The 25,356-nt window shown below is 42.6% G+C and overlaps 1 protein-coding gene across 3 annotated transcripts in view; it reads left to right on the top strand.

The window, feature by feature from the left end:
• LOC139566490 (apoptosis-stimulating of p53 protein 2-like) overlaps positions 1–25,356 on the top strand; it is a 50,136-nt gene that overhangs the window by 16,898 nt on the left and 7,882 nt on the right. For 2 of the 3 annotated variants that reach the window (XM_071387756.1, XM_071387774.1), the window contains exons 2-13: positions 5,966–6,113; positions 6,659–6,772; positions 12,291–12,367; positions 12,470–12,571; positions 13,460–13,631; positions 14,225–14,406; positions 15,925–16,089; positions 16,738–16,951; positions 17,177–17,302; positions 17,693–17,814; positions 18,479–18,833; positions 19,107–19,864. In XM_071387756.1, the coding sequence (XP_071243857.1) occupies positions 5,966–6,113; positions 6,659–6,772; positions 12,291–12,367; positions 12,470–12,571; positions 13,460–13,631; positions 14,225–14,406; positions 15,925–16,089; positions 16,738–16,951; positions 17,177–17,302; positions 17,693–17,814; positions 18,479–18,833; positions 19,107–19,864 (2,535 nt within the window). The remainder of the gene's footprint in view (positions 1–5,965; positions 6,114–6,658; positions 6,773–12,290; positions 12,368–12,469; positions 12,572–13,459; positions 13,632–14,224; positions 14,407–15,924; positions 16,090–16,737; positions 16,952–17,176; positions 17,303–17,692; positions 17,815–18,478; positions 18,834–19,106; positions 19,865–25,356) is intronic. The other variant, XM_071387766.1, reaches the window with a different exon arrangement.

The following is a 25,356-nucleotide window of genomic DNA, read 5'->3' as shown; positions in this document are numbered from 1 at the left end:
CTTTAAGCAAATGTATACAATTATATAATTTCGCAAAAAAATATTTTGTTGCACACAATATAGCTCAGTATTTGAATTATTTATTTTATACAGTCATTATTGCTCATCTTTATCAAGGGTGTTAATCATTTCAGACCCCACTGTACATACAATATGAGATCAATTGAACGTCTACCGTGGGGGATAGCACAAGGGCTGTCATTGGCGCTCATTCAACAAACAAAAAAAGAAGCCACATTTCCATAATGGCTGAATATTCTCTGAGGGGAAAAGAACATTCCCCTATTCTGTTAAAGGCTTGGTCATCCACTGCAAGGATGCATCCAAAATGGTAACCTTTTCCCTACATAGTGCACTACTATTGACCAGATCCCGATTGGTCCTGGTCAAAAGTATTGCCCTACATAGGAATAGGGTGCAATTTCGGGTGCAGGCCAAGAGCCAGCAATGATAGCTCACCTATACATTTGTGTATGGAAATACAAGTGTGCTACTTTGCATGTAATTTGATATTCGGTCGATTTGTATTCGACAAGTCTTACAAAAGCCATGCATTCAGTGAGTGGTGCCAAGCAAACAGGGACATGCCAAGGAATTAGCGTAAGGCCCCAATGTTCGCGGCCCCTTTTTTTCAGAATTGTAGTTGTAAATAACATAGAATTATCTTTTGCTCATTATTTAATGAGGCTATATTTGGGCATTTTCACAGCATTTTTAGGCCTTTTAGACATCAACTTTTATATGAGCCTTACCAAGTAGGGTGTAGTTAATCTCTGATTGTCCTAGATGGCCTCAAGGCTCACTCAGATCTCCCAATGTGCCTACTGCTTCCCAAAGCCCTTGCCCTATGTGATAAAATGCAGTGAAATAGAAAATGACAGCCTACTTCTCTTCACTTGATCAACCTCTGACACCATGCCCCACTTCTGTACTGGTTGAAGCATGGGCTTCCTTAAGAAATTTTATTTAGTCCAACGTTTTCCTATTACCATTCAATAAATGAATACATTAGTGTAAGTGTGGTTTGGTTGATGAACAGCGTTAGTTTAAATACATTTGCTGTTGAGAAGTGTGCTGTATACAGAGAAACAAGATGGGGTCCACATTTATTTTCAAGCAGCTTTACAAGATACAAATAGGATTCAAATCAGCTATATACTGTTAGAGTGACTGCCTTTAAAAAGCAAAGAATCCCCTTGAAAATCCCCTATGTGGCATTGATAGGAGTCAGAAACAATTATTCTAGTGTTAAAATTGACTACAAAATGTAAATAGGCAAATTTTGGTCATAAAGTCAGTCTCGTCTAAAACTGAGTTTGGAACATTTGTGCGTCACAATGGGTAAATGAAGGTTGGGTTTTGATTTGACGATGTACATTTGCCCACTAACATGGGGTGAACAGCTGCAGTGATTGCTCTCTATCCAATAGCATAGAAGGTGAGAGAGACTGCCCAGCAGCCCGACTTTGTTTACGTAAGACAACACGTCACACATTTTTTGACTTTTTGCTTTAGTTTCAACCTCTCTTTTTTTTTCACCAAACAATATAGCTAGATGTAAAACATCCTCAGCAGAAACGTAAAAATGAAAAATGAAGGAGTGAAATGGGGGACAAACATTAACCAAACGTAGAAGTGGTCAGGAAACACACATCCAAGATGAAATCCCGTTTTTCTGATGAGCAACAGAAAAACACACGTTGAACACGGCTCTTTAAAGACAGACCCTTCAGAGAAACTGGAAAAGTCAGCTGTTCAGAGAGGTATACAGGTGTCACCAGAACATTGAATAAAACAAATAAAAAATGGCAATGGTGAAATGGCAAATAGTTTACCTTACCCCTGGAATTGTATGCAAAAATAGGTAAACATTTATTCATTCTGAAGTTCCTTCCTCACCATAAGTTTTAGGAGAGAAATGCATTTAAAGTGTTGTAGGTAGACTTAGAAAAATTACATTGTCATGCAAAGTGGGGTGACTTCCTGTTTTTAAAGAAACCAACAACAACAAACTCAGAAATAGCCTCTATTTGCCACTCCCCAATGTGTGCATGTCTGAAGGGAGGCCGAAAGTTGGGAAGTAGTAGTCTTTGCGGATGTTAATTATCTTTTTTCTGAAAACAGGAAGTCGCCTGGCTTTGCATGATGATGTCATATGGCGGAGTCTACCTTTTAAAAGGGCACATGGCCATGATGTTATCCAAACTCTAATTGCCAGTCTGTGGATTTCTTGTACTCGTAGCGTGACTAGGACAGAAAGGCAGTCAGTCATATCCCCAGCTGTAGTCAGATCCAGTGCCCAGATTGAGAGCATATTTTAAGAGGACAAAAAAAAGCCTATTTTTAAACCTTTAGTGCACAGCTGCTTCAAACCGGATACTTGAATTGGTGCGTGGAGTGTCAGCTGGCAAGCTTGTGCCACGGTTTCACAAATGTAGGATCAGTCGGCATTACGAGTGGTTTAGCATTGTTACGTGTCTCTCAGCCACTTCTGTTAAATGCCAGATGTTTGTGGCGGATGTGGAAGGCTTTATTATGTTATACTGTTGCCTCGACATAATTATGTTTCTCTCCATAATCCAACTGTGCTTGACATCATAGATTTATCATGAATGGGTTCAGGCTTGAACACCTTTGACAAATTTCAGGAAATTGGTAGCCAGCTCAGTTTGACAAAGAATTTGAAAACCAATCAGATCGATAGCTTAGTAAATTCTAAGTCTCCTGATTTTATATGGATTATCTCCAAATTATAACTGGTTTTAGGCAGAGGCTTCCGGAATGGTAGGTTCTGTAGGTTGTTAGTGGGAACGTAGTGCTGCAGTGGTGGCAGAGTCTACAGGACAGCTTCCATGTTACTCTCAGGATGTGTCCCAAATGGCACCTCATGGGCCCTGGTCAAAAGTAATGCACTAGGGAAAAGGGTGCCCTTTTGTGATGCATCTTCAGTCTAAAGCCCATCTGTTACCTCAGTGGTATAGACCTTTCAGGCCCCATGCCAGTCCACCACTACGAAGCAAGTCAATGATCGCTTCTTGCATCCTCTATACCTTTGGGCAGCGGAGTGTGTTTGGCTTGGCCTGCTATTTATGGTGCGAAGAAATTGCTGACTTGCACTTGGCTCTATAACCCTTTATTGTCCCCCATATACAGTTGTCACAGTGGCTGGCTGCAGCGTTTGCGCATTTGAAATGAAACCATTGACCTATGTAGAATCTTGTGAAAGGTCAAATTCACAGAGCCTGCCCCCTTTTCTCGAGGACCAGTGTCCTTGATAGTGTTGCCTCTTCATCATGTTTTCATTTTCAGAGATTGGAGCTGGGCTCTATTGGAATTTGAGACCCAGTTTTTTTCTTTGAAAAAATGTTCAGAACTGCATTCGCCCCTTTATAATTCCAGAGGGGGTTCTGGAGTAGTTCCCAGACTGTCCCCATTCTGTCTTTGGGCTGGCTCACTCCAGATGTTGAAGCAACGCCATTATTATTCGTGGAATTCCCTGTGGTAATTTCTAAGTTAAAGGACCCATAAGCACAACATGTGAAGTTCATAGGACCATGTCAAATTGGGAGACAAATGAAAGCCACGAGTCTATTTTTGAGAAATTAAGGCATATATGCGTTTCAACCATTTTCCATTCTCAAAATTAGGAATAAACTAATTGTCAAACAGATGGAAAAGGGATCTTAGAAAACATCCACCAGAAAGTCTTAAAAGGTATTAGAAATGCATCAAAACACAATAATGTTGAATTAGACCCCTGCCAACTGATATCAACACAAAAATATAAATGCAACAGGCAACAATTTGAATGATTTTCTGAGTTACAGTTCATAAAAGGAAATCAGTCAATTGAAATACATTTCTTAGGCCCTAATCTATGGATTTCACATGACTGGGCAGGGGCACAGCCATGGGTGGGCCTGGGAGGGCATAGGCTTTATTACAGACAGAAATACCTGTTGTTTAATAATGATTATGCTGTTTAATCAGCTTGTTGATATGCCATACCTGTCAGGTGGATGGATTATATTGGCAAATGAGAAATGCTCACTAACAGGAATGTAAACAAATTTGTACACACAATTTGAGAGGACAACATATTTTTGTGCATATGTTACATTTATGGGATCTTTTATTTCTGCTCATGAAACATGGGACCAACACTTTACATGTTGTGTTTATTTTTGTTCAGTGTAGTTTAGGATAACCTTTTCTGTCTTCTGTAAATTTAAGAAACATTGCCATGTGCTTTAAAATCCCGTTACCAAAAACCCACATGTCTTTAAGATATTTTCTAATTTCTCTCCCTCATGAGCAGGGACAGATTAAGAAATCATAGGCTTTGTTTTTTATATAGTTAATTAGTGTTTTTACTGATATCAATTTTGTTTCATGAATTATTAAGGGAATGAAACTCAATTCTGTTACCAAATCGGTAACATAATTTCAGAAAAATTGGTAACTACAATGGGAAATCATAGTAGTCACAAACAACAGTTGCTACTGTTCTCCCTTTTGCTGGCGTACTATTATGTTCATTTGATAAATGTTTTCCTTTCTCCTTCTGTCGTCTGGTTGTCAGAGAAAGAGGGTGAAAAGTCGGGACAACCTCTCTTCTCTCTATTCTCTATCTCTAATTAACGTAACCTCTCCCGGCTCTTACTGACACCTACCCATGAGCCCCCCTCTCTTTAAATTATTTATTTGGTCAGTCCGCCCTGGCCTTGATTTCAACGTTCACAGACGTCATTTCTTGGTCCGGACCAGCCTTCATTTCAACTTCCACAGACGTCTGGACCGGACCAAACATAGATGTTCAGATTTGGTACCGACACCTATGTTTCATAAATTTGGACACCACGGTACAGTAAACAAAAGTAGAGAATAATTCAGCATAGTACAGTAAGTAAAAGTAGAATATAGTTCAGTAGAGTAAGGTACATTACACTATAATGTACTATACTCTACTGAACTATATTTACTGTTCTGTGTGATACTGTACTCTACATATCTCTACTGTGCTGTACTTTGATGTCCAAACGTGTGAAAAATAGACGTCTTTGATTGGTTCAGATTTGTTGCGGACCAACCACATTTGGTCTTGTTTGGTGGTGGAGCTCAATAAAATAATAGCCAGTGTGTAGAATAATACCTCCATATGCAAACGAGGATATTGCACCTTCGTATACGTATTTAGGATGAATGACATTCATATCCAAAATTATGCATTTCTGTGTAGTATAGATCAAGAACCCATGATGAAATTCTGTTGCCTCAATTCTGTTACCGGGTGTAAATCCACTTCACTTACTGTAGATCAATAACCAAAATAGATTTTTTTCAAACTCAAGGTGCTATGTCATAGCTGACACCCCATTCTTTCTGCAGACATCTCTGAATCTTAATTCGGTGCAGATTCTTTAAGTGTTTGGAAATGTGGTCACATCAACTGAGGGAGATTTAACTGAAATTCTGTTACCAAACTTTGCATCTGCACCAATTCTTTCAGTAAATGTATTTTTTTTTATGTTCATTGTAAATTGTTGAAAGTAGTCCTTGTGCATAGAGTTGTATGGTTTGTAAACTTTTAAATCAATGTTTTTTGTTTGGCATACATTTTAAGTAAAAAATATGAGTCTCAGCACAATTCCGTTACCGTGGAATTGACCCTATTAGAAAAAAGTCCACACTGACAAATGACCCCCTGTAAGATTTTTGGAACCAAAATAGACATTGACCATCTGTTTGTTTTCGAATAGAACAGGTACCTAATGTGCTACTTATTCTGTTCTCACTATTTTTGCAAGTGCCCCACTGCGATGGATTTTTCTGTATTGGCTCAGTCTTTGTCTGGGGTTGGACCCAGATGTTCTATAACAGGGTTTCTCATTCTATCATATTGTACACAGCACCAATGTCTAGTAACACTGTTCTAATTGTCTATTTTTCACTGTCTGTGTCTTAGATGTTCCTCACCGTGTACCTCAGCAACAACGACCAGCATTTCACAGAGGTGCCCGTTACCCCGGAAACCCTGTGTCGTGATGTGGTGGAGCTGTGCAAGGAGCCCGGAGAGGGAGAATGCTACCTAGCTGAAATGTGGCGAGGCTCAGGTGAGTTTCAGAACGGTTCTCACTCGGTCTTCTCAATTGTATACCTTTTAAACTTGACGTAAAGTGCAAACTACTTAAGGATGAAGTTTATTGGACAGTAAAAAGAGACAGTAAAGTAAGTAGGAGAGGTGTGCTAGAAGGGCACGGGCCCTTCACTGTAGTCATGTGTGAGACTGTGGTATTACTGCCAGACCAGCCAGGACACTTCCTGGTTAACTTTTAACGGCATTGTTTACTCTAGGTTTATGTTATGGAGGGCTGCACTCATCAAAGTGTTGAACTGAATGAAACCAATCGAAGGCCAAAGTTTTCAGTGGTGGGTAGGAGGAACCAAAAAAAACAACTGTTCCATTTCACTCCCTAGCCCCTACAGCTTCGGTGTTCACTAATCTTAAAAGTGACGTAATAGGTGAAAGCAGTACCACTATCCCGTCAGATGTGAACACCTGAAGGGTAAAGGTTGGGGTAAGAGGCAAGGGACCAAAATGGAACCGTGCCTTGGACTCAAGAACCGCTCACTCAGGCATCTTTCTTTGTCACACCAGAGCGTGCCATTAGTGACGGAGAGCGAATGCTGGACGTGCTCCAGCGTTGGGGACAGCAGAGGGGGGAGGTTCGCTTCCTCCTGCGCCACGAACGGGCACCCTGCAGAGAGTCAGGTGAGAGCCACAAACACACATTTATCAATGCCCATCCCCCACCAGTACCCTGGATGGTAAATAGTGTGTTAACTGAATGTGTCAAGTGTAGCCTGAAAAATGGGGAAGCCTGGGTAGGCAGGTGTGTTTACTGGCTGTTATGTGTGTGGTGTACACAATGTTCTATTCGTCCTATGTTCCGTTACAGTTGAGCCAAAGTTCATACTTATTCTAACTGGCAGACACATTTCATTGTCCCCATTGTTGGGATGATGAATTTCAATACAATTGTTACCATATTAGAGTTGCTACATGGCCACAATTGGATTTGAACTATGTCACACGTGAAGTAAAAACTCAAAATGATCAAGAATAAATGTGTGATAAGATTGTAGATCTTCCTGTTATTTGGTGAGGCATGCGGTTTTGACCATGGCACAATGCCAAGCATTCCAAACATTGCTGAGGTAATTAAAATCTCTGTGATGTCTTGCGGCTGCTGGGAACATAGTTATTTAACAGGGTACACTCTCATTTTATGTCTTGCCTGCATTCTCTCAGGCCTATGAAAAGTGGCCTATGCGCCCTGGCCAATGTAGTGCACTATAAGGAATAGAATGCTATTCATGATGCAGCCTGTGTGTGTGATGATGATATGCCACGGGCACTGTCTGTGACGAACCTAAGCAATGCCATGCCACCCTGTGTGCCACATGGCCCACACATACTAAGACTTAAATCTTTCTGCCAGGCATTTACTTTTCAGCCATCCTTAATCCTTTGTTTGCTACTTTTGCGTTTTCTTCTATATTTTGTATATTTTACCATAACCCAGTGGCACTATTGTCACAGCATCCGTTGTGGTTGTTGGTTGTAAAAACACAATCCAGTTTTTGAACACACCCCCATATGATGTAGAATATAGAACACTTTAACACACTTTAAAGGTGCTGCACATAGGATTTGTATTTTATTTTTGCATTGTAATTTCAGAATATGTCCATAATATATCTGCAGTAATAGTGTAATGATAGTGTTTCGCAGTATTACTGACCCGCCAGTGTTGTGATTGGCTGTGATTAGGGTTGCACATTTTGGGGAATATTCAGAGGTGGAAACTTTCTGTGGGAATTAATGGGAATATATGGGAATTAATGGAAATATATGCAATTTAATACTAATACCATTTAAATGTAGATGTTTTTTTGCATTGGATATATTTACCATATCATATGGAGACAGAAACATAAACCTTTTACCTTATCATAAGTAGACATAATTGCAAATGATTCAATCCTTCCAATAGAAATAAAAAAAACAATTTAGTTACGAATTGAACTTTAATTAAATGAGTAGACTCTTCACATGGAATAATTTCACTGAACAACAAAAGAAAGGGAATATTGAATGATCCCCAATGATCCATCACATCTCCCATAATGTTTTCAACATACATCTGTATGTTTTGGTTGTCTTCCTCTCAGGCTTCCATGTCTTCTCCCTGGACCTCCTCAATGTCCGCCTCTTGAACATCAGACACTGAGGCCTCATCTTCACTGTCACGTTCCAACCTTGTTGTGGATGGCTCGTTGTCAGGCTCAAAAAGCCTCAAATTTGCCCGGATGGCCACCAATTTTTCAACCCTTGTATTGGTCAGCCTGTTGCGTGCTTTGGTGTGTGTGTTCTCAAACAAGGACCAGTTGCGCTCTGAGGCGGCTGATGTTGGTGGGATTTGGAGGATGATGGAGGCAACAGGGGAAAGAGTCTCAGATCTACAAAGTCCCTTCCTCCAGGTGGCTGATGAGATATGTTGGCACGACTGCCATATTGCATCTCCATCCCAAAGCCCTTTCTTGGAAGTGTACTTCGCCAGACTGCCAATAACCTTGCCCTCATCCAGGCCAAGGTGGCGAGACACGGTAGTGATGACACCATAGGCCTTGTTGATCTCTGCACCAGACAGGATGCTCTTGCAAGCATACTTGGGGTCCAACATGTACGCTGCAACGTGTATGGGCTTCAGGCAGAATGCTTCACGCTTTTTAATGTATTTCAGAACTGCAGTTTCCTCTGCTTGGAGCAACAGTGAAGTGGGCAGGGTAGCACGGATTTCTTCTCTTACATCTGCAAGCAGAGTCTGAACATCAGACAGGATGGCATTGTCTCCCTCAATCTGTGCAATTGCTATAGGTTTCAGGAGTTTCAGGCTGCTTACCACTCTCTCCCAAAATACATAATCCAGGAGGATCCTCTTGATGGGGCTGTACATATCGGCAGACTGTGATATGGCCATTTCTTGGAAAAACTCCTTCCCCTCCAAGAGACTGTCAAACATGATGACAACACCACCCCAATGGGTGTTGCTGGGCAGCTTCAATGTGGTGCTCTTATTCTTCTCACTTTGCTTGGTGAGGTAGATTGCTGCTATATGATATATATATATATAGATTTTTATGATATATGATGACCCTTCACATACCTAACCATTTCATTGGCTCTCTTGTAGAGTATATCCATTGTTTTCAGTGCCATGATGTCCTTGAGGAGCAGATTCAATGAGTGAGCAGCACAGCCAATGGGTGTAATGTGAGGGTAGGACTCCTCCACTTTAGAACAAGCAGCCTTCATGTTGGCAGCATTGTCTGTCACCAGTGCAAATACCTTCTGTGGTCCAAGGTCATTGATGACTGCCCTCAGCTCATCTGCAATGTAGAGACTGGTGTGTCTGTTGTGTCTGTGCTCTTGTAGAATACTGGTTGAGGGGTGGAGATTATGTAGTTCATTATTCCTTGCCCACGAACATTCAACCACCCATCAGAGATGATTGCAATACAGTCTGCTTTCTCTATGAATTGCTTGACCTTCACTTGAACTCTGTTGAACTCTGCATCCAGCAAATGAGTAGATAAAGCATGTCTGGTTGGAGGGGTGTATGCTGGGCGAAGAACATTCAGAAATCTCTTCCAATACACATTGCCTGTGAGCATCAGAGGTGAACCAGTTGCATAAACAGCATTTCTCTGACTACGTTCCTCCATTTAGTCTTAAAAACTTTTTATATCGAGAAGGTGTCTGATTCATCATTTTCACCTCGAATAGAAGTAGAGGGACTTTTGTCAGAGGTTGCTTTTTGTGAGCGCTGAGGGAACTTTATGCACTTGGCCAGATGATTCTGCATCTTTGTTGCATTCTTCACATATGATTTGGCACAGTACACTGCTTTTCCTTCTACATTAGCTGCAGTGAAATGTCTCCACACATCAGATAGTGCCCGTGGAATTTTCTGGGAAAGATTAGAAAAGAATTGTAAAAAAAACAACAAATAGAATTCCATGTACAGATATGTAGTTAAGCAGTTAGATTAAACAACTCCTTTGTAAGATAAATGTTTTAAAATTAAACATTTATGGAAAAAGGTGAATTAATACTCCTCAGTTAAAACCCACATGGTAGCAAAAACTAACTAGCAGAAATTGTTAACATGTTAGAAATGATTTAAACACTCTTTGCTGTAGGCAACTATTTACTAGTTAACAAAAAATCATGTATGTCAAAATATATTCACCCTACCCAGTATTGTAATCAAAACTTACCAGAAAGCAAGTATTCCTTGGCTCAGACAGTGTAGTAGTGCGGGCTCAATAGCATCTCATTAGTGTGCAAGATCTTGAGAATCAGCTGTACATTTGATTGAAGAGTGCACTGTGCATGCAGAGGGTTGCAATTCCATTGACTTGGGGATAGTTTAACCAAAATATGCCACAAACCAAAATATGCCACAAGACCTAGAATTGCCTTATGTGTATCCCACAAAAAAGGTTCACTGTTATAAGCAAGCTTTTTGATGAATTTAAGCAAAATTGCCAAAATTTACCGGAAGGTTTCCGACCCTTTGCAACCCTAACTGTGATATTCGCTTATTGATTTCTCCTGACAGGGTGGCATCTGTTGACAAAATGGGAAAGCTGTTTTGATTTTGTGGCTGTGTTTAGGGGAAATCAGGTCAAGCGGCCAATGTAGAAATTGCTCTGTCATTTCCTGGGTGCTAAAGTTCTACACTGTTCACTCAATTTCAGTTTATGTGAGAAAACAAGCACTGAATAGTGTAGGGAATCACTGTACCATCCATTTCATAACAAAAAATAAATTTCATAACAAAAAATCTAGTTTTTACAGCAGTTTGAAGCTGGTGGACCACGACCGAAAGTAAAAGGCTCAAGCGCGAGTCTCCACCATGTTACGGGGGAGGGGGGATATTTGTTTTGAATACAGCTTAGTGCTGTTGCAATTCACCTAGCTTCCACATGTGGAAGCACCTTTTTAACAACTGCACCTTGTAGTCTTAGGTAGCATGCTAACCGTTAACCGCCCTCTCAGCTGGGGTGTATTCATTATGGATACCATTTAAGAACCATACGGAAGCAAACAGAGTAAAAACATATTTTTATTGGACAAATTCAGGTAGGTCCCTCCCCGTTTTTGTTCCGTTTGCTTCCATTTAAGAACCGCTTTGCAACAGAATTGGTGTCATGAACACGCCCATTTTCATGGTTAAAGTGAGCCCATAGGGAACAGTACACTTTACTTTCATTGCTGTGATTTAGGTTTTGTGCTTGTTATTTTTTCTGTGAATATCTGTGTTGCGTTTTCATGAGACGATTAGCCATGGTCATGTTATTTTCAATGGTACCACTATGTGATGCCCCCTCATAACTTAGTCCTTTATGTTACTTGAAAACAACAGAAAGCCCTTTCTTTCTTAACCCAAGGCTCTCTGTTCATTTGAGAACCTTTGTGTAGGTCCATGAGTTTGGGTTTCTAGTTGCTTGGAATGACGGGCCCCCTACGCAGGACTAAGCCGTATTACGCAACAGAGCAGTGCAAGGGATATCACAGCACAAAGGCTTTATAATTTGTTCTCGGGACACGATTGTAGTCAATTACAACCAGTCTGGCTCGGCTCCCTGTTTTGCTTGTGCTGTTATTACCATATAAGGTGTAGGATTTGGGTTGTATAAACTAATAAGCCTGAGTTGTGGCCCCCCAAAGAGTTTATTAAAGGGATCAGCCTTGTTGTTCGGCCTTTTTTGGTTACCCATATAAGCTGTTCGCAAAACAGCATTGCGTAACCGTCAGACACTGGCACGGGAAGAGCAACTGTGTGGACGAGGCTTGGTTCTTTGGCTGCTCCACCAGTTATTACATAATGAGCAGTTCTACAACTCATGCTTGTCCTTTTCATCCCGTATCTTCAGAGTATGACCCCTATTCATGGTGCCGTGCTCGGGTCTTGTGTCGGTTTTCCGGGTCATGTTTGTTCCGTCTTTGATCATAAACAGACTGTAGTACACAAACAAATTGGAGCTCCCTTTTAACAGTGATTCCTCCGGATGTGGAATATTCCCCAAATAGCAATTAGCTTCTCACCGCTTTATGCTTCCCATGATCAGTTGTGAAGCAAATGCATGTCCCTCTCCAACAGTTAGATACAAACACACACACACACACTCACAAGACCGCTGTATTTTGTCTTGTATAGGCGGATCAAGGGTTTCCGATCACTCAGCCAAAAGGAACATGGTCATGGTCCCTGTGGACCGATGCATGGAAAATGGGGTGAGTGGAAAAAAATTGTACTACCTTAAAAATGAAGGAAGGTGGAAGCCGATGGTTTAATGGTGTGGTGTGACACGTTCTTTGTCATTATTGACCCCCCAGGTGGCACCGCCTCGCATGGACATCACCCTCTCGGAGCTGCAGGAGATGGCGTCACGGCAACAGCAGCAGATCAATTCGCAGCAGCAGCTCCTGGCCTCAAAGGTAGGGCAAGACATTGGCCATGTTGGAGAGTATGATACATTGTGGGTAAATTGTGACTTGGCTATAAATAATATTCAGTAGTTATTTATGAATCAAGGGGATTTGTAGATCAGTGCAGTCGATGTCAAACAAGCCCATTGACTCGTAACATGTAATTCTTCACCTTGTCTCATGCCGAGGCCAGCGTGAGGCAGATAGGTCTGTATGGCAGGGCTCTAGATGAGACAATGTCCAATAAAAAAAGTTGTTTCTTTCCCTTTCTTACCAATGCTTATTAGCTTGACATAGGCTTCCAGTTGAATAGGCCCGCTCTAGCGTCTGGTTCCTCTCAAGGTTTCTTCCTGGACAGTTCTTCTTCACACTCTGCCTTCTCTTTATTAAGCTCTATTAATAAAGGCAAGTCTTTTTCTTTAAAGACATGGGAAGGTCTGTGTGACCTCCTACACCGAGTTAGAAGTTTACAAAGGCTACAATAGAGAATGCTAACCTCTCGCCATTACCGGTAACAGTGAAGGTTAGCATTGTACATTTGAGTCATTAAGCTGACGCTCTTATCCAGAGCGAGGGGGGTATGTATCATCTTTGTGCTTCTCCATATGAATGTATAAGTGTTCAGAAACATCTTCTATTCTCACATGCACTAAAAGTGACTCCAAAATGACAATACATTATTCAGTATTTAGATACTATTGGGCAAGACATGATACAAAAGACATCCAAAAAATAAACTGCAAATGCAGAGTTTGTATATAGTCACAAACATGATGTAGTCATTGTGTGCCAGGGATATGGAACCAAATACTACTACTTTGACTACTTTAATACACTGTGGGTATTATTAAAAACTTTAATCTGAACTTGAAAGTGTTTTCTTGTTTGGTCGGCTAGGAGCAGCGTCTGCTCTACCTGAGGCTGCAAGAGCAGCGGCAGCAGCAGGCGTCAGAGCAGGAGAGACTACGTCAGCTCCGTGAGAACGCCGAGAACCAGGAGACCAAGCTGCGGCGGGTGCGGGCCCTCAAGGGTCAAGTGGAGCAGAAACGCCAAAGCAACAGCAAACTGGGTCAGTGCCAAGGGGAGCGGGAGGAGTCGAGGACAATCGATGAAGAGGGGTTTGGGGAAGGAGCTGAGTAGGGCTTTCTGGGTAGCATGTTTTTTTCCCCAACTTGACACACTCGACATTGCTTCGCACGAAATGCCACTGTTTTAGCTGGTTGGCTTAGGCCTACATCGTACACCCAGCGAACTACTTTTGGTTCAAAAGGAGATTCCAGGTTTTAGTTTCCAAAATATTATTTTGTCCAGTTTTCTGTGTATTCTGAGAATGTACACCTGACAGTTATGGGAACGTTGTGTATTAAGGTTATTTCTTTGGACATCAAAAAACTATTGAACCCGAAGGTGCAATTAGGGGGAATGTTAGCTAAAACATTTCTCAATAATTAAAAACAAAATCTGCCATACCAGATGTTCACAGAACATGTTTAGGTTTAAGATAAAATCTTGACGTTAACGGAACATTTCGATTTTGGTTTGAACTAACACATCATTAGCACTCTCTAAATGTTACTTTTCAAATTTGACTAACAATCGTGTGTGTGTGTGCGTGCTTGCATGTGTTTGTTGATTTGCGCGTGTGTGTGCCTGGCCGTATAGTGGAGGAGATAGAGCAGATGAACGGGCTGTTTCAGAGTAAGCAGCGCGAGCTCCTGGTGGCCGTCTCCAGAGTGGAGGAGCTGAGCAGGCAGCTGGAGACCCTGAAAAGCGTCAAGATGGAGTCCTCTCGTGACGGCCCGAGCTCCGCCGGCGAGCTGGAGCGTCTTTACAAGGAGCTGCAGGTAAGAAAAGATCAGATTTGTCTGCTTCCACAGAAGTTTAATTTTGCAGCATTTACAGGTAGACTCTGCAAAATAACATCATGAACACAGCGGGACAACAAACATACACTATATGACCAAAAGTATGTGGACACCTGCATGTCGAACATCTCATTCCAAAATCATGGTCATTAATATGGAGTTGGTCCCCCCCCTTTGCTGCTATAACAGCCTCCACTCTTCTGTGAAGGCTTTCCACTAGATGTTGGAAGATTGCTGTGGGGACTTGCTTCCATTCAGCCACAAGAGTTCAGGCACTGATTCAACATTAGTGAGGTCAGGCACTGATGTTGGGCGATTAGGCCTGGCTCGCAGTCGACATTCCAATTCCCAAAGGTGTTCGATGGAGTTGAGGTCAGGGCTCTGTGCAGGCCAGTCAAGTTCTTCCACACCAATCTCGACAAACCATTTCTGTATGGTCCTTGCATTGTTCATGGGGGATTTGTCATGCTGAAACAGGAAAGGGCCTTCCCCAAACTGTTGCCACAAAGTTGGAAGCACAGAATCGTCTAGAATGTCATTGTATGCTGTAGCGTTAAGATTTCCCTTCACTGGAACTAAGGGGCCTAGCCCAAACCATGAAAAAGAGCCCCAGACCATTATTCCTCCTCCACCAAACTTTACAGTTGGCACTATGCATTCGGGCAGGTAGCGTTCTCCTGGCATCTGCCAAACCCAGATTCGTTGATCGGACTGCCAGATGGTGAAGCGTGATTCATCACTCCAGAGAATGCGTTTCCACTGCTCCAGATACCAATGGCAGCGAGCTTTATACTACTCCAGCCGACGCTTGGCATTGCGTATGGTGATCTTAAGCTTGTGTGCGACTGCTTGGCCATGGAAACCTATTTCTTGAAGCTCCTAACGAGCAGTTCTTGTGCTGACGTTGCTTCCAGAGGAAGTTTGGAACTTGGTAGTGAGTGTTGCAACCAAGGACGGTTGATTTTTACGCACTACGCGCTTCAGCACTCGGTGGTCCCGTTCTGTGAGCTTGTGTGGCCTACCACTTCGAAGCTGAGCCGTTGTTGCTCCTAGACGTTTCCACTTTGCAGTAACAGCACCTTACAGTTGACCAGGGCAGCTCTAGCAGTGCAGAAATTTGACAAAATCACTTTTTGGAAAGGTGGCATCCTATTGCGATGCCACGTTGAAAGTCACTGAGCTCTTCAGTAAGGCTATTCTACTGCCAATGTTTGTCTATGGAGATTGCATGGCTGTGTGCTCGGTTTTATACACCTGTCAGCAACGGGTGTGGCTGAAATAGCCGGATCCACTCATTTGAACGGGTGTCCACATACTTTTGTATATATAGTGTATATCCCAGAATAAAACTGCTGTGTCTGACGTTTTCTTAGAGCTTTTCTTAGAACTCAGTAGAGCTTGGTTTGCCTCGGCTTAGTTCGGCTCAGTAGTGGGAAAAGCTCTATACACACACGAAGCTGACTCTAGCTCTTTCTCACTTCTCCTCCCGATTTTAAGCTGAGGAATAAGCTGAACCAGGACCAGAATGCCAAGCTGCAACAGCAGCGTGAGAGCCTGAGCAAGCGCAACCTGGAGGTGGCCACCATGGACAAGCGAGTGGCCGAACTCCGTGAACGCCTGTGGAAGAAGAAGGCAGCGCTGCAGCAGAAGGAGAACCTGCCTGTGAGTCAAGACGAGGTTCAAAGTTAAAAAGCTTTATTGTTCCCTTAAGGCAGTGTTCATCAGACCCCATCAGCCCCACATTTATTGGAACTAAGCTGAGGAGTGGGGCCAGGGAAATGTATCACCAATTCCTAGACAGAACAGTCCATGAGATCAATGTGATGTGTGCAGGAGTAATCTTTTACTCCTGTGTCCCTACATCAGGGATTGGCAACTTTGATGGGGGTGGGGGCCACAGAAAATCTGAATTTATCACGAGGGTCCACAGTGGCTGAAGTGTCTGAGTACCCAAATCCATACTTTTGGGGGCACTTGTGACATTTTGTTGCCCCCCCCCCACCATGCAAGTAAAAAGTTTTAGCAGCCCCCTTGACAGCAGAGAGAATAAAAAAAAATACCTCTCAGCAGTAAGTTGAGACCCTGACTGAGTTCCTAAAAACTTGGTTTTGTTATTATTATTATTATTATTAATATTTTTTTTAATGGAAAATGATCCGCGGGCCTACAAAACCGCGGGCCACCCATCCCTGGCCTACATAGCGTGACATTACATATTATAAGACTCATAATAAGATATTATTAAGGCTCATACTAATATAGCATCATACCTGATAACTTTAGATAAAGTGTTACCCAAACATTCTCCAGGTCCCCACAAAGAGCCAGGCCCTGCAGCCATGTGGCCCCTCCAGGGTGGCGGCCGTGGGCCCTTACATCCTGTCCTCCACCGCGGCCCCAGGGCTTCCGGTGCCCAGCCGACAGGAGCTCCTGATCAAGCCTGCCTACCCCGACGGCACCACCACCTTACCAATGCCAGACTCCTCCATGAAGGCCCCTCCTAGACCGCTTAAACCCTACTCAGGTAAAAATGTTGTTTCGTTATGGATCATTTTACTTTGTGTGTGTGTGTTCAATTGCGATTGTGTGTGTGTGTGTGTGCGCACACTTGTGTTTGTGCAAGTGAATGCGTTGGCCGTGTGTTACTGTGGATGTGTGTAACTGTGCAGTAGTAGATTGTGTACATCTATTTGCCTTTTGCAATTCATGTGCTCTTTCCATGTGTTAACACTTCTCCACGCTCTGACAGGTTTCCAGTCATCCAAGATGTCCAAGCTGTCCGACTGGTCCAGCTCCAGTGCGGAGTCCAGCGGCAGTCATCATGGCATGTCCTCTACTCTGCCTCGCATGTCCAGCCTCTCCTCACAGGGCTCAGGTATCTTCTTTCGACTTGGCTAGGAACCAGGGTTGGGGTCAGTTCCACTGCATGAATCCTGATAGAAAAGAATGGGCAATTTTGAATTAAAGAAGGGAATTCTTCCTTAGGCCATATTATTTCGAAATGAATGTCAGGTCACCCCCTGAGATATAGCATAGTGTTTTATTAAACTGATGCTGGGAATATATTCAAAATAAAGACTGGCTCCAGGTTACACTGATTTTGATGTGTTTATGATTCGGACCATCTTGGTAATGTTCGGTTAACGTTCTTATGTGGATGTCATATGGTTTGGATAATGTTCTAATATGACATGGATGTTATATGGTTTTGATCATGTAAATGTCATATGGTTCAGATAATGTTCTGATGTGGTTTCCTCTGTAGTTGCAGGAGATGCTGAGACCCTCAAGGACCAAAAGGGGCGTCACATTTCTATGTTTGACACCCCGCCTCCCGTCGCCTCACGGAACTATCAGAGCAGCGAGGACCTCTTGAGGGATGCCCAGGTACTGCACTGATTTTCAGAAGCATTTTAGGAACCTTTCATTTTATTTTATATATAACTAGGCAAGTCAGTTAAGAACAAATTCTTATTTACAATGATGGCCAAACCCCAGACAACGTTGGGTCAGTTGTGCGCCACCCTATTGGACTCCCAATCACGGCCGGATGTGATACAGCCTGGATACAGCCTGGAACCAGGGACTGTAGTGATGCCTCTTGCACTGAGATGCAGTGCCTTAGACCGCTGCGCCACTCGGGAGCCCATACAGTATCCACAGAGGCTCGAGGGTCATGCAGTATACTTAAAGTATGCTCCCTTGCTATGTTTCTCCCTACCGAACTTCCTTTCTTGCTAGAAATGATCACAGACCCACAGAGAATGTGGACAGAGAGATATAGATTATTCCACTCTCCATTGTTTAGCTTTTTCCAAAAATAACTGATTAGTCAATGAAGCAGCTTCAATGTATTTTTGATATACAGGGTTGCATTGTTTTTTAGTTGGAGATTTGATTCCTTCATGGCCCACATATTTAATACTGGATATGTGTGTGAACTGTCAGTTGCATTGGATAAAACCAGCTGTTAACTGACATTTTGTTGCAGTTATATTACTATGCATTTCATTTTCATCATATTATGTATGTTACGGTCTTGTCTCAATAGGCTGGTGGTAAGGCTCTCGGCAAGGTGCCACCTCCTATCCCTACCAAGCCCCCGACCTTCGGCAAACCGCCCTACAGCACGGGCACCTTCCCGGGCAAGGCAAAACCGTCTGCCTCCCTCCATTTGTGTGCACCTCCGCCCATCCCCATCCACAGCCACACCCTGCCTCTGCCCCCCAAGCAGGAGGCTCCTCCGGCGGCCACGGTGCGCCCCTTCACCCCCGATCCTCCAGAGTCCACAGTGGCAGTGCCTGTCCTCCAGAAGCCACAGACGGTGGCGGCCTCCTCCATCTACTCCATGTACACCCAACAGCCCAGGACAGGCGGGGGCACTCTGACACGCACGCAGCCCAGAGGTGAGAGAAGGCGCCATGGGCTACTGTAGTGTCTTGGCTACTCCTGTGACTCCTGGATCTTTACTCTGTTACTAAACTGAGTAATTTGTTAAAATCATTCTGCATTTTCTATTGTTTTGCAATATACCTGCCTTAAATGTCCCTACTTACAGCCTTAGACTCTTTTAAAAGATGTAATGGGGATTGTGTTAGCGTGCTAGATTGTTTTATTGCTATGAAGCAGCTTGCTTGATCCCATTCACACGCATTGACCATTCACTCCTTCTCTGATAGTGTATGGAAAGCCAGTCATCCCAGGCAGTGGGGGGCAGCAGTCGCTCCTTCAGGACTCCATCTATTCGGGGGCCGGCGATTTCGAAGTGGACCAGGGGGGTCCCGGTCTGGCGCCTCCGGTCCCCGAGAACCAGGGGGGCCAGGAGACAGAGCGGGCCCCTCGTCCCCTCAGCCCCACCAAGCTCCTCCCCTTCATCTCGCACCCCCACCGGCACCCTAGCGACGCCGACCTGGAGGCCCTGCGCCGCCGGCTGCACCATGCCCCGCGGCCCCTCAAGAAGCGCAGCTCCATTACAGAGCCTGAGGGCCCCGCGGGGCCCAACATCCAGAAGCTGCTCTACCAGAAGACCACACTGGCCGCCATGGAGACTGTTGTGGCGTCTCCCTACGAGGGTGAAGGTGGAGGAACATGGAAGGAGGGCACCAGTGCCGTTGGAGCCCCAGACCGCACTGGTACGTCCCAAGTTTTTGCCGCCGCAGCGTCCCTCGCTGGGACAGAGGAAGACGCACAAGTGCCTCAGCCTTCCCGCTCGCCCATCCCAGAGCCCTCTTCCTCCTCCAGCCACACACTGCCCCAGTCGCTGGAGGAAGAAGAGCCAGAGCCCTACCCCCCGCCCCCCCATCACACAGAAGCATACCTGGAGGAGTACCCTCCCTACCCGCCCCCTCCATACCCCAGCTCGGGGGAGCAGGACCTGGGGGAGGACACCCTCAGCATGCAGGCTCCGGAGGTCACGGGACAAGTCACTCTGCCACCGGTATGTAGCCACACCCACACTTTATGTCCAAATACCCCATACTAGCATACTACATAGTATGAATTCATGTTTTAGCCAAACATACTAAACTGGTGTGCTGGTGTGGATATTGGGGTACGTGGATGGTGAGATATTTGGTATTGGGAAACCATTTCGATTGATGTATTGTTTGTGTGACATATATAATATACAATTGAAGTCGGAAGTTTAAATACACTCAACCACTCCACAGATTTCTTGTTAACAAACTATAGTTTTGGCAAGTTGGTTAGGACATCTACTTTGTGCATGACACAAGTAATTTGTCCAACAATTGTTTACAGACAGATTATTTCACTTATAATTCACTGTATCACAATTCCAGTGGGTCAGAAGTTTACATTCACTAAGTTGACTGTGCCTTTAAACAGCTTGGAAAATTCCAGAAAATGATGTCATGGCTTTAGAAGCTTCTGATTGGCTAATTGACATCATTTGAGTCAATTGGAGGTGAACCTGTGGATATATTTCAAGGCTTACCTTCAAACTCAGTGCGTGCCTCTTTGCTTAACATCATGAGAAAATCAAAAGAAATCAGCCAAGACCTCAGGAAAAAAATTGTAGACCTCCACAAGTCTGGTTCATCCTTGGGAGCAATTTCCAAACGCCTGAAGGTACCACATTCATCAGTACAAACAATAGTATGCAAGTATAAACACCATGGGACAATGCAGCCATCATACCGCTCAGGAAGGAGGTTCTGGGCTCTGTCTCCTAGAGATGAACGTCGTACTTAGGTGCGAAAAGTGCAAATCTATCCCAGAACAACAGCAAAGGACCTTGTGAAAATGCTGGATGAAACAGGTACAAAGGTATCTATATCCACAGTAAAACGAGTCCTATCTCGACATAACCTGAACGGCCGCTCAGCAAGGAAGAAGCCACTGCTCCAAAACCACCATAAAAAAAGCCAGACTACGGTTTGCAACTGCACATGGCGACAAAGATTGTACTTTTTGGAGAAATGTCCTCTGGTCTGATGAAACAAAAATAGAACTGTTTGGCCATAATGACCATTGTTATGTTTGGAGGAAAAAGGGGATGCTTGCAAGCCAAAGAACACCATCCCAACCGTGAAGCACGGGTGTGGCAGCATCATGTTGTGGGGGTGCTTTGCTGCAGGAGGGACTGGTGCACTTCACAAAATATATGGCATCATGAGGGAGGAAAATTATGTGGATATATTGAAGCAACATCTCAAGACATCAGTCAGGAAGTTAAAGCTTGATCGCAGATGGGTCTTCCAAATGTACAATGACCCCAAGCATACTTCCAAAGTTGTGACAAAATGGCTTAAGGACAACAAAGTCAAGGTATTGGAGTGGTCATCACAAAGCCCTGATCTCAATCCCATAGAAAATTTGTGGGCAGAACTGAAAAAGTGTGTGTGAGCAAGGAGGCCTACAAACCTGACTAAGTTACACCAGCTCTGTCAGGAGGAATGGGCCAAAATTCACCCAACTTATTTTGGGAAGCTTGTGGAAGGCTACCCAAAACAATTGACCCAAGTTAAACAATCAAAAGGCAATGCTACCAAATACTAATTGAGTGTATGTAAACTTCTGACCCACTGGGAATGTGATGAAAGAAATAAAAGCTGAAATAAATCATTCTCTCTACTATTATTCTGACATTTCACATTCCTAAAATAAAGTGGTGATCGTAACTGACCTAAGACAGGGAATTTTTACTAGGATTAAATGTCAGGAATTGTGGAAAGCTGAGTTTAATTGGTTTTGGCTAAGGTGTATGTAAACTTCTGACTTCAACTGTATACGCCCACCTGAGGATCTGTCTTTTTCAGCCATCTGTGTTTGAAGGGTGTAAAATCCACTTGTCACTAGGGCTGTTGCGGTGACCATATTGCCTCCACACCGGCAGTCATGAGTCATGACGGCAGTAAAATTCCATGTGACCGTTGAGTCATTGTAATCTCCTCTTATGCACTCTGGACATGCGTTGGTAGCACCCAACTCACTAACGACCATCAAGTCCTAATGGCCTGGTACTCAGCGCTCTGTTGTTCCTCTAACCACTCTGACATCAATGGAAAATCACATCAAAACAGTATCATTCTTTTAAAACTCACCTCACTGTGATGATCAATTTGAAGAAGTTCAACAACAGGTCAAATTGACTGGAAAACATGGTCATTCTGGATATCATTTCAAAGCCTAACACAACAAAATTGACAGCGCTTTCTGAGGTGATGATTATTTCAAAACCCCCGTACGCATATGAGAGCTTATGTACAGTTGAAGTCGGAAGTATAATACAGTGAATTATAAGTGAAATAATCTGTCTGTAAACAATTGTTGAAAAAATTACTTGTCATGCACAAAGTAAATGTCCTAACCGACTTGCCAAAACTATAGTTTGTTAACAAGAAATTTGTAGAGTGGTTGAAAAACGAGTTTTAATGACTCCAATCTAAGTGTATTTAAACTTCCGACTTCGACTGTAGACTCATAACCTTTATATGAACCCAAGCCCCCCCCCCCAAAAAAAATAATGAATTTAAATAATGGTTGTGTCATTCTGTAATACATAGCCTATCGCATATTACACATGGCACAAAAACCTTTAAAAGGAAATGATTTAAGCTGTCTTTGGTATATAATTGGTCTAGCTAGCCTATACTACAAAATTAAACATATTCAAGTAATCCCCTTTGAGTGTGGACTGTATTATTATGCATACTGGAAGGACTGGTTACCTTTATTCCAAACTCCAAACGTTCTATCCATGAGTCTGGGAGAGAACGTATCGGCCTAGACGATGCTATTGGTTCATAGATTGAGCTGTGCAGCTTACAGATTTAACCTTCTCTTTATAGAGAATTTGTATTTGATTTTGAATAGCCTAGTAATAGTGCTTTTATTTTTAATAGGACATAATTAAAAGGCTGACACATTAACTTTAGCTACAGAATATCTCACCACTGCGTTTCCATCTCCCCTCATTCCTTTCTCGAGCGTGCAGAGAGGGGCTGTCAACAGAAATGTGTTTAGTGTGAAAACATGTTACTATCTATGTTCCTGAACATGTTTCCCAAATGAAGGCACAGGGTTGGAGAGCTCATGGCATACAGAGTTTGGGTGGAATATTACCTGTTGCGCAGCGAGAGGCTGCATACTCCTCAAATAGTGGTTGATGCGTGGACTGAAATAAGTGTTATGAGCCCAGACTTTTCTATATGCAGTCCCGTGTGAAAGCAGAGTTTTGATGGTTGCCACTAAAAATAGGAGGTTCCCAGCTGCTACTATATCTATTTTCAGCTGCTCATATTAAGCACATGCTCCACCATAAATCCAGAGTAGCCTACCCGCCCGCCATAGCAGGAAAGCGGCCTACATTCACTATTAGAGTGCAAATGTTTTTTCCCCTGCCCCTGTACCTGGCAATTTGGGGCCATTCTAAATCTAAACTCATTTTACATACAGTACCAGTCAAAAGTTTTGACACCTACTCACCTATTCATTCCAGGGTTTCTCTTTATTTTTACTATTTTCTACATTGTAGAATAATAGTGAAGACATCAAAACGATGAAATCATGCAGTAACCAAAAAAGTGTTAATCAATTTGAAATTTTCCTCATTGACTGACCTTCATGAACTTTCAAAGTTCTTGAAATTTAAAGTAATGATTTCTCTTTGCTTATTTGAGCTGTTCTTGCATAAATATGGACTTTTCATCAAATAGCCCTATCTTCTGTATACCACCCTTACATGTCACAACACAACTGATTGACTCTGTTAGTGTTCGTAGAGTTTCTTAATTAGAACCTATGAAAGCATAACCAAGTTTAATTCTTCCAAGATGATCAATACAGCTGCATTAGACAAAACATGTTTCCACCAACACAAGTGTGTGTATGTATGTATGTATATATATATATATATATATATTACTCCAATTTAGATGCACTCCTCCTTCTCTCCAACCCTTACATCTGTTATGGTTCGACAGGAAGACAAAGTGATGGGGTAATAAACCGCTCCTCCTCCCTTAAGGTGACCTGACTTCAATCCCCTTGATGCCTAATCCAAAGCTCTCCACCTGTATCACCTATAGCACTCCCGTGACTGCCTCCCCTCTACCCAGCACATTCCAAAGCCATCTGGGTCCTACAGATAACCATTAACTTCTGATGTAAAAACCAGTCTCTATCACTCCTCAGATACTATAGTATTACTCCTGATGTATCATGTCTCTCGTATAACAATGTTCCAAGTTTAACCCAGAATCTAACAGCTCATACGCATTAAGGAAGAAAGAGATAGATACCACAAATTAACTTTTAATAAGGCACACCTGTTAATTGAAATGCATTCCAGGTGACTACCTCATGAAGCTGGTTGAGAGAATGAGTGCAAAGCTGTCATCAAGGCAAAGGGTGACTACTTTGAAGAATCTCAAACACTTTTTTGGTTACTACATGATTCCATATGTGTTATTTCATAGTTTTGATGTCTTCACTATTATTCTACAATGTAGAAAATAGTAAACATAAAGAAAAGCCCTGGAATGAGTATGTGTGTCTAAACTTTTGTGACTGGTACTGTATTAGTAAAGACTAGATTAAATTGAGAATAGTCTGGTGGGTGAAAATATGATCACTTGATGACAGAACAGCATGTGCAGTCTGAGGCAAGGAACAGAGTGCAAGCATTATTTGCAACTTTTCAAATCATCAATAGCCTATCATGCAGCCCATCTATGTTTTGGTTGCTAAGACATTCTAAGGTTTGTATCATTCACAACTAAAGTGACCAAATAACTCTAAATCTAGTGCATAGGACCTGTTTCAAATTCACTTCTACGCTCAACATAGCCACTTCATATGCGCGGAATACGAAGAATATCATTTCTATTTGATTTATTTTGTTAAGTTACAGCCTTATTCTAAAATGGATTTCTCTTTTTTTTTTCAATCTACACGTAGTACTCCATAATGACAATGCAAAAACAGTTTTTTTAGACATTTCTGCAAAAAAAAAAAAAAAAAAAAATTAAAAAAGATATTCCACAGAATGTGGAAAAAGTCAAGGGGTCTGAATACTTTCCGAAGGCACTGTAAGTTAAATTATATTCTTCTTACTATAAAATCATGTAATACTGTGTAAAATAATAGCACGGGAATTATAAGCATATCTTGTTTTCTAAATGACAGCCTATGGCGCATAGCCAGATAACATACATAGACCAACTCATTCTGTTCTTCTGAAATACATTTTCTTCATAATCATATCATCTTTAAGGCCTACCTAAAATAAATAATGGATTTATTGTGATGGTGTGTATTAAATGGATTTATTAGACTTTTAAAAATGTAGACGTTCCAAAGGCGCGCATCAGCGGCTTGTATGCTTGGAGACCTGGAGATACTAAACTTGTTTGTTAATTAACTATCAATTACCGTGAGACCTGCAGACTTTTGCATGACAATAAC

Source organism: Salvelinus alpinus, chromosome 2 (genome assembly GCF_045679555.1).
Source record: "Salvelinus alpinus chromosome 2, SLU_Salpinus.1, whole genome shotgun sequence".
In the NCBI taxonomy this organism is placed as follows: domain Eukaryota; kingdom Metazoa; phylum Chordata; class Actinopteri; order Salmoniformes; family Salmonidae; genus Salvelinus; species Salvelinus alpinus.
The sequence above is the reverse complement of the archived record's forward strand: the minus strand, read 5'-3'. Positions and strand labels throughout refer to the sequence as shown.